Here is a 10,069-nt window from a genome sequence, read left to right on the forward strand (position 1 = left end):
AAGTTGCCTCCAGAAGTTGTGAATGCCCCAACACTGGAAGTCTTTAAGAAGATGTTGGATAGCCATTTGCCTGAAACGGTATAGGGTTTCCTGCCTAGGCAGAGGGTTGGACTAGAAGACCTCCAAGGTCCCTTCCAACTCTACTATTGTATTGTATTGTATTGTATTGTATTGTATTGTATTGTATTGTATTGTAAGTATATTCTAGCTACAGTATTCGAATGCTCATGGGAAATTAAAGACAAATATCCTTAGAGACGGCATTGTAAGCTTTTGCAAAGAAGAAGAAAATCAACTTTCGGTGATGTAATCTTCTGGATATTCTTTAAATGTTAAGGAAATTATTTTTTCGTGAAGTCTCCCATTTCCCCTATCCCCAAAATACGATGAATCTTTTTTTTAATAATATTTCTGCAAAACGTTGTCTTGGTGAATGGATGGTGAGATGTAGCAAAAGGCACTCGACAAAGGAAAGGTGGTAATGAAGGAAGAAGAAGGTGAGGTAAGTGTGTAGAACTCTTTAGAATATAATAGAATAACTTGATTGTCACTTTGATTGTACATTGATTGGCATACATTAAAATGAAATTTTGTTGCATACAGCCCTCAAAGGGTCACCGCCTCCAATATGCACTATATAAACATGACAAGGAAAATAAATAAAACATTATGCAAATGCCCACCCATTTTATATGACACAGAGAAACAACACAGTCTAGTTCGGATGTATATATATATACTTGGGGAGAAAAACAAATCTTGCGAGTTTACTAGACGGATGGTGTAAGGAACAAAGCCGTTACAGAACCTGGTAGTCCTGCTAAAAATACTTTGACCCAACCTCCCCCCAAGAGAAGCAAAAGAAAGAGACCGTTAAGTGGCAGTTTGGGGTCTCTAAAAATGCTTTGAGCTCAAAGCACATACTGCTTAAGAGCAGTATCCTGATTAACAGGAAACAGGTTTCCTATAATCTCTGCTACCCTTACCACTCTCTTTATGGACTTTCTATCTGAAACCCATAACTGCAAAATACCAAAAATGATCATTTTACTTTTGTCTAGTATTTAGATGTTAGGAAAATCCAGAGACTTTATTCTTAATACTTTCCACACTGCTTCCTTCACTTCATTGTTCCTAATGGTGTAAGTGAAAGGATTAAGTATTGGGGCATTTATAACCTTCACCACAAAAACAATCTTCATTCTATTGAAGGAAGAATCTGGTAGGTCCATCTTTTTTAGAACGAGCATATGGAATAGAATTTCACTGCAAAAATAACCATGGTTTGCCAGCATATATTGAAATCCACCTTCACCCAGAGAAAAACATGATGGCTATTGGATTTTTAGAGTCCTTTCAGAGGTGGGTTCCTACCGGTTCAGCCCGATTCAGCTGAGTAGGTAGTAACTCGGTTGCCGATACACCCAAACTGGTTCTATTGTCAGTGGCACCATCTTGGCTTTTGGCTCTACGGATGCGCAGAACAGTCTCCATTGCAGAAATATATCCCCCCCCCCCTTTTTAATGTTCTGCGCATACACATAATTTTTTTGGTGTAAATGTACATGCACACAGAGCATTTACACCAAAGTCCTTTATCTATTTTTACTATAAACTTTATCTATCCAAGGCATCTGAGGGTAGAACAAGAAGCAATAGGTGGAAACTAATCAAAGAGAGAAGCAACTTAGAACTGAGGAGAAATTTCCTGACTGTTAGAACAATTAATCAGTGGAACAGCTTGCCTCCGGAAGTTGTGAATGCCCCAACACTGGAAGTCTTTAAGAAGATGTTGGATAGCTATTTGTCTGAAACGGTATAGGGTTTCCTGCCTAGGCAGGGGGTTGGACTAGAAGACCTCCAAGGTCCCTTCCAACTCTGCTATTGTATTGTATTGTATTATTTCACATTTCTATCACACCCTATATTTCAGTATTTTTCAGTCTTTTCTGGATAATAAATAATGTAAAGAAAGTTCTTGCAGAGAAGTACTGGATTTTGAGAGCCCATAATTCCAACGTTTCCAAGTTCTAATTTGTGGGCTCCTTGGTGCTCTCAGATCTTGGAGTTGTCTTTGGAGATGTTTAATTAACAAACTGGGTAACATCATAAATGTACTGATCAATCAATCAGAATAGAGCTGGAAAGGACCTTCAAGGTCTTCTAATCCACCCCCTGCTCTAATGATGAACCAACAACTTCTGATGGCAAACCGTTCCACTGGTTAATTCTTCTCACTGTTGGGAAGTTTCTCTTTAATTTGAGGTTACTTCTCTCCTTGATTAGTTTCCCTCCAGTGTTTCTTGTCCTGCCCTCTGGTGCTTTGAAAAATAAGTTGACCCCCTCCTCTTTGTGGCAACCTCTCAAATACTGCTGTCATGTTCACCCAGTCCTTCTTTTCTCTAAACCATCCAAACTCAAATCCTGCAACTGTTCTTCATATGTTTTTTGGGGGGAAACAAACCCCTGATGATCTACCCAGTTCAATAAGGAGACATCAAGAAAATATCCGGGCTCAGAGAGCAGCAAGGACTTCACAGTTCAACCATGAGGTACAAATATTCTCTTCTCTCAAATTCTAATGTATATGAAAATATTTCACCTGTCGTCTATATCTTCCAAAAATGTCACTATAATTTCAAGAAACTCCAAGTGACCTCTGATTCTCCAAATTTCATACATGGCATCAATGGCCATTAGTGGTTATTTTATACTGCATTCAGTTTTGATCACCATGATGTAAAAAAGATGTTGAGACTCTAGAATGAGTGCAGAGAAGAGCAACAAAGATGACTAGGGGACTGGCGACTAAAACATATGAAGAACGGTTGCAGGAACAGGGTGTTTAATGAAAAGAAGGACTAGGGGAGACATGATAGCAGTGTTCCAATATCTCAGGGGTTGCCACAAAGAAGAGAGAGTCAAGGTATTCTCCAAAGCACCTGAAGGCAAGACAAGAAGAAATGAGTGGAAACTAATCAAGGAGAGAAGCAACTTATAACTAAGGAGAAATTTCCTGACAGTTAGAACAATTAACCAGTGGAACAATTTGCCTCCAGAAGTTGTCCCAACACTGGAAGTTTTAAAGAAGATGTTGGATAACCATTTGTCTCATGGCGTAGGGTTTCCTGCCTATGTAGGGGGTTGAACTCGAAGACCTCCAAGGTCGCTTCCAACTGTGTTATTCTATTCTATTCTAGTCTACACTGCTCTACTCTACTCTACTCTACTCTACTCTACTCTACTCCACTCCACTCCACTCCACTCCACTCCACTCCACTCCACTCCATTCCATTCTATTCTATTCTATTCTATTCTATTCTATTCTGGATTCATGAGTAATGAAATTCCAGTGGTGGCCCTTGAGATATCATAGCTGATATTCAAACATGTAACTGGAAATCTCTTATTCAGCTACTGTAAGTCCACATATCTCTTGCATCGCAATAGCAGGTCTTAAGAAATGTAGTTGAATCTCGTTTTATTGAAGATTTCCATGCTTTCTCTTTTTGTAACAGAAGGAGAACATGAATTTGACCAACTGTACAAGGGCGACTGAATTTTTTCTTGTTGGGTTGCCACGTGTTTGGGGAATGGAAAGTGTGATGTATGGCAGCATCTTTCTTCTCTACATCCTGTGCCTGATGGGAAATGGGCTGATCATTGCCATGGTCATTTTGGACCACCATCTGCAGAAGCCCATGTATTTCTTCCTTAGCAACCTTTCTTTCAAAGACATTGGACACACCACAACCTTCATACCCAAGATGCTGCTCAATCATCTCTTGGGAAATAATTCCATCTGTTTCTATTGTTGCATTATACAACTGAACTTCTATTTTCTTTTCGGGGTGACTGAATTTTTCATCATCTCTTTGATATCCTTGGACAGATATGTAGCCATTTGCTATCCTTTCAGGTATGCCACTATCATGACCTCAGGGATCTGCCTTAAACTGGCAATAGGAGTGTGGTTTGGAGGCTGTTTCTCCATTCTTTCTCAGGTGGTAATCACGGCAAACCTACCCTTTTGTACTTCCAATGTTATCGATCATTTCTATTGTGATGCTGGGCCCGTGTTGAAGATTGCAGGAGGAGATACCCAGCTCATCGAAGCCCTCGGCTTCCTTGTTGCTGTGGCTGTGGTTGTGTCCTCCCTGCTTTTCACCCTCATTTCTTACCTCTTCATCATCTACACCATTCTCCGAATGCCTTCAACCTCCAGACAGCAGAAGGCCTTTTCCACGTGTGCTTCACATCTGGTTGTGGTCAGCCTTTTGTACGGATCAGTCTTTTTTGTCTACTTAAGACCAACTATCAAGAACTCTTCCTTCAATATGACAAAATATGTCTCCATAGTGTATACTTTCATCACCCCTGTACTCAATCCTTTCATCTACACCATTAGGAATAATGAAGTGAAAGATTCTGTACGTAGATTGATTGGAAGAAAAGTTACCAATCTTGGGAATGTCTAAGTATCTCCAACTCTAACCCTTGGTTAAAAGAAATGGGAAGTTTAACAGATTAACAGTTGGAAGGAACTTTATAAGTCATCTAGTCCAACGCCCTGACCAAGCAGGAGACCCTACACTATTTCTGACAGATGGCAGTCCAATCTCTTCTTGAAAGTCTCAAGTGATGAAACCCCGACAACTTCTGAGGGCAACTTCTGTTCCATTGGTTGATTGTTCTCATTGTCAGAAATGAGAACAATCATTTTTTCAACCTTGTTTCTACATTGAATCTCTCCTTGATCAGTTTCCATCCATTATTCCTTATCTGGCCTTCAGGTGCTTTGGAAAATAGCTTGACCCCCTCCTCTCTGTAGCAGCCCCTCAAATATTGGAACACTGCTATCATGTCATAAATAAATAAATAAATGTCTCCCTTGGTCCTTCTCTTCATTAGACTAGACATGTCCAGTTCCTGTAACTGTTCTTCATATGTTTTAGTCTCCAGGCCCCTAATCATCTTTGTTGCTCTTCTCTGCACTTTTTTTTTGGAATTTCAACATCTTTTTTATAGGGTGGTGACCAAAACTGGATGCAGTACTCTAGGTGTGGTCTTACTAGGGCTTTATAGAGTTGTATCACTTGATCTTGATTGAATCCTTCTGTTAATACAATTTAGGATTTTGTTAGCTTTTTTGGCTGCTGCTGCACACTGCTGGCTCATATTTAGCTGTTTGTCCACTAAGACTCCAAGATTCCTCTCACAGTCACTGCTATTAAGCCTGGTTTCACCCAGTTTATATGTGTACTTTTGGTTTTTCTTACTTAAGTGTAGGACTTTGCTTTTCTCTACATTGAATTTCATTTTGTTAAATAGGTGATTAATCAGAAGTGATTCTGTTTTCCAACAGATTTCCTGTAAATCAAATGTAAACCTAATCTGTCTTTTGAAGGACTCTTGTATGTATCTATTCCTTGAAATTGGAGCGTGCTCAAAAATATCAACCAAAATTCATATGATATTTCACACTGCATCCCACAACAGTGAGGTAATTGTGAGTCACATTCAAGTGGAATGCAACATATTTTTTTCTCTTTGTTGAGAAGCATCTGTATGTACTGTTAAAAATACAATTTGGTATCTCCTGATCATTTGGGTTTCAGAGTGTGGCATTAGACTGGGATGTCATCATCTATGCTTTTCATTGTCAAAGTTGGAAAGGCATGGTGCAAGCATCCTGCTCTTCCTTCATCTCCTAGCATCTTTTAGTACTATCAATCATGAGATCCATCTGAACTGCCCAAAAGGCATTAGAGTGTGTAAATTGGGCATAATATTCTGCAAATATCTCTTCCCCCCCCCCCTATGGTTAGTTTCAGTTGGCATACAGCAACTACTTGAGGCAATTGAATGTGGTCATCTGTCAATTCCGAATGAGGTAATATCCAGCTGCATATTTCAACCTTGGACCAAACAAGTGATACGGTCAAGATCATGCTCTAGTGGAGACCTGAATAAGGAGGAAAAGACTGAAGTTCAATACTAGAAAGAATATTGTCTGAAGATATTTGGACTCTATCATCCATTGTATTTTGTTAGTCCCAGATAGAGTTGCATTTTCACATTTGAGACTGGTGAACAAGTTCTATTTGCACTAACTCCGTAAGCTCAAACTGCCCAAAGAGCTGCCGATTTAGTTCTACAAAAGAATTATTGAGTCTGTGCCACTCCATAACTGTCTGGTTTGACTCTGCAGCCCAACAAGACAGACACAGACTTCAATAGATAATTAGAATGGCAGAAAAAACTATTGGTGCCAATCTGCATTCCATTGAGGATCTGTACGGTGCATGAGTCAAAAAGAGGGCCATAAAAGTATCTACAGACCCCTCACATCCTGGACATGAATTGTTTCATCTTCTGCCCTCAAAATGATTCTATATGGCACTGCACACCAGAACAACTAGACACAAGGACAGTTTTCCCCCAAATGCCATCACTCTGCTTAACAACTAACCCCCACAACACTGTCAATAATTTACAAAGACTGTATTGCTATTATTCTTCTCTTCCCCCCTAGTATCTATCTCTTCCTACTTATGACTATAATGATCTTGCTTGTATTTTTCAATTTACATTGTGTTTATTTATTTCCTAGTACAATTTGATAGCTTATTAGTAACCTTGACTATCACTAACTGTTGCATCTTTTTATTCTTGATGAATGTGTCGCTGCAAGGGTCGCGACATACTTGAGCCCGGGTTCGCCTGTCTGGGCCTTCAGGGTTCTCCCTTGGGTGGGAGAACGAGCCCCGGTCCTCACCGGGAATTTGGAGGGTCCACACGTGGACGAAGGCCGCAAATTAAGACACCACACAAAGAGTTAGTTCGAGGTAGGCAAGCACAGTGCTTGGAGGATGTATGGCTACATTCCTCCTGACATGTTCTGTACAGACCCTTTTTATTAAGCAGTTTTTTTAGGGCGGGGGAGTGAACACATACAAAGAAATACCTTCAGTAATTTTCCACAAGAAGACAATTAATAGGTATGTAGCAGTTAAGGGGTTTTCAAAAACATCCCTAATAATGCATCGTATACACAGTTAGATATTTGCAGTTAACCAACAACCTATACAAACGCTATGCTAAGCTAGATAAACGGTTAGTTAAATATTGTGGTCAGCAAACATCCTATACACAGTTAGATATTTGCAGTTAACTATCAACCTATGCAAGCATTATGTATGTTAAAGGTCACATTCTCATGGCCTACTTTCGTTTCAGCTTCAACAAGGCCTGAACCAAACTACTGTCATGCATTCACATCTCCTCTGTTTTTGTTTTAAAAGGAGGTCAATATCCCTCCAAGGCTATGCGTTCCTCTAACAGCCCACCCTCCGGCAGGCAGTGAGAAGAACCATTCACCTTATCCGGGAATTGAAGCTCACTTTCTGTATCGGAGTCTGAATCCGAAAATGTTAACAACGGTTGTTTGAAGGTGTCATGCGAGGAGGGTAACAAGTGTTGCAGTAGGTTTAAATCTTTGCGAGTAGCATCAACTTCTTTATCTATGTCACCCAGGCGAGTACGCAAAAACCTGAGCAGTTTTCCCATAACACAAGGACCAATGATACAAGCAATCAAAATCAAAATCAAAGGACCTATAAGGGCTGAAAGCAAAGTTGTAAGCCATGGAGAAAAGTTAAACATTCCTTGATACCATGTGTGAGACTTGGAGCGTTCTGACTCTCTATCTTTCAATCGGGTATTTAATTCTGCCATAGAATCAAGCACAATGCCTGAACTATCAGTATAAAAACAGCATTCTTCTTTTAAAGCTACACATAAGCCGCCCTGTTTCAAAAATAACAAATCCAAACCCCTTCTATTCTGTAAAACAACTTCAGATAGTGAAGTAAGAGAATTCTGGAGAGCAACCATAGATTGAAAAGGTACGGCAGAACCTATGGCCTCATAAAATGGTGGTTGGAAAAAAAAAAAAGGCACATCCAACACTCCGGATCAGCATTAGGAAAGGCATGACTGTTATTAAAAGCAAAATAGGAGGAAGAAATAAGAGACAATAAGGCTTATTACTTTAAAATATACAGTTAACTACTTTAACACATGTTACATTTTTAGGAACTGCTACTATCAATATATACAAAGCAATTGCATCAGAGGGAGGATCATAAGCAATTAATCCTCAATGAAAGATAGTCTTATAATTCGAACCAATGAAGTGTTGAATTACTGCAGGCAAAATTCAAACAGGATCCAAGCATATAAAAAGCAAATGTTTCATGTACAGTTCAAGTCACTGTGTGTAATGTTAGTTGCACCCATAGATTTTTATTGCAGTCACTGTTCAAATGAGTTTTTTGGTGAGATGACAAAACAAGTAAACATAAACAAATGATGACTAATGATGACTAAAAACTTGGCAAAAATGGCAGCACATAAGTTGTCGTGTCGTTGTTTCAGCACTGCTTTGGTAGTTTTTGGTTTTTCATATCACTGGACAGCTGTTTTGGCAAGATCGTATTGGCCACTGTGCTGTCTGTAAAGTCATCTTGGTCATCTCTGGAACTGGATTTGGGAACTGGTACGACAATATTCTAGTCTAGACAAACATCACGTACTAGAATCCATAAAAATCTGTAAAAACAAGCACAGCATATCCTCATCCCCCTTGCGGGGGAGGCAAACAAACTTTTTAAATCTATTATGTTACCTATGCCAAATTAGCCAAATTGGGGTACACCAAATTACTAGGTACCCAAAATCCCTCCTTTTTTATATGTTTGAAAAAACAGTCCCTGAAGGACCAATTAACACGTTCCACAATGGCTTAACCTGTGGAATTATAAGGAAAAACCCAAAAATTAAAACTGGTGCAATTAGTACAAAATTACAAAAAGGCCAATGAAAAATAGGCCAGGCCATTGTCAGTTTTGTTTAAAAAAAGTTTGCCCAAGGCAATAAAGGCTGAAAAAAAAATGTGGCCAAAAATTAAAAATAGATAATACAATAATAATACAATAGTAGAGTTGGAAAAAACCTTGGAGGTCTTCTAGTCCAACCCCCTAACTAAATAAATGAATTTATTTCTAAGGAGCCAAAAAAAAGAAAACATAGGTGACATCCATTTGCCATAGTGATTAGAGGCCAAATCATAAAAATGAACTTCTTTGTCCCCAGAGGGGGATGCCCCAAAACACTGGGAACAAAATAAAACAATTTGCTTGGCCTGGTTGAGTGGCATATAGCAAAATTGTGCCAGTCCCCAGGCATTTTGATGAGAAAAAAATAATAATCAAAAATAAATCTAAAGAAAAAAAAAACATAGTTTCTAAAAAATTAAAAATAAATTGACACACATAATAAAAGTCAGAAATATAGTTAAAAAGCTTATTAAAAAAAGATGTGAAAAAATAAAATAGCAAAAAACAATTTTTAGTGTTACAAAAACAACAATATTGCAAGGTAGGAAACTTTCATAAGAGTCCTTATAAACAATTTCATCTTCCATCCAAAAAAAAAACAGTCTTATGAAAGCAAAGAATTGAGAACAATAGGCAAGCAAAAAAGTCATACAGACCACATAGTCAATTAAAAGACACTGAAAAAAAATTATTTTGAAAATAAAATAAAAAAATCAAATTTTGGAATAGAAAAAATAATGTTAATAAAATCAGTCCAATTACCTAGGTCTTCCATTCAGACAGGCTTTACCTTTTTGTTACCTGCTAAATTTCTTACTTTTGCTTGAAGTGACCCGGCTGTTCTATCTCCTTAAGCACTAGATAGTTAATGCCTGTCTCTGCCCTGGGGTGTTCGTTTCTAATTTGGATCTGCCAACGGACGTTGGCTAATTTTTAAAGATCCAAATTCTATCTTGATATCCCAGCACACGCTGGCATGTTTAAATATCAAGATGTATAAAAACAATGTACAGAGATGTTTGTCCACACATTGTTTGCATTCAGCCAGGGTTCTAGGTTGGCTCATGCTGGCATATTTTCAAAGATCCAAGATGTATGGAGACTTTCATTAACACATCATTTGCATCTGGGTGGGGCCCTTAATTCATCTGATGGTGGCCAGAAAATCA

The 10,069-nt window shown here is 38.6% G+C and overlaps 1 protein-coding gene across 1 annotated transcript; it reads left to right on the forward strand.

The window, feature by feature from the left end:
- Window positions 1-3,605: 3,605 nt before the first annotated feature.
- LOC309400311 (olfactory receptor 6X1-like) lies at window positions 3,606-4,478 on the forward strand (the record flags this gene model as incomplete). The annotated part of the gene is made up of 1 exon (XM_081968727.1): window positions 3,606-4,478. The coding sequence occupies one exon, from the start codon at window positions 3,606-3,608 to the stop codon at window positions 4,476-4,478; it is 873 nt and encodes a 290-aa protein (XP_081824853.1).
- Window positions 4,479-10,069: the final 5,591 nt, after the last annotated feature.

This window comes from Natrix helvetica, assembly GCF_964273705.1.
Source record: "Natrix helvetica genome assembly, chromosome: W".
Lineage (NCBI taxonomy): Eukaryota > Metazoa > Chordata > Lepidosauria > Squamata > Natricidae > Natrix > Natrix helvetica.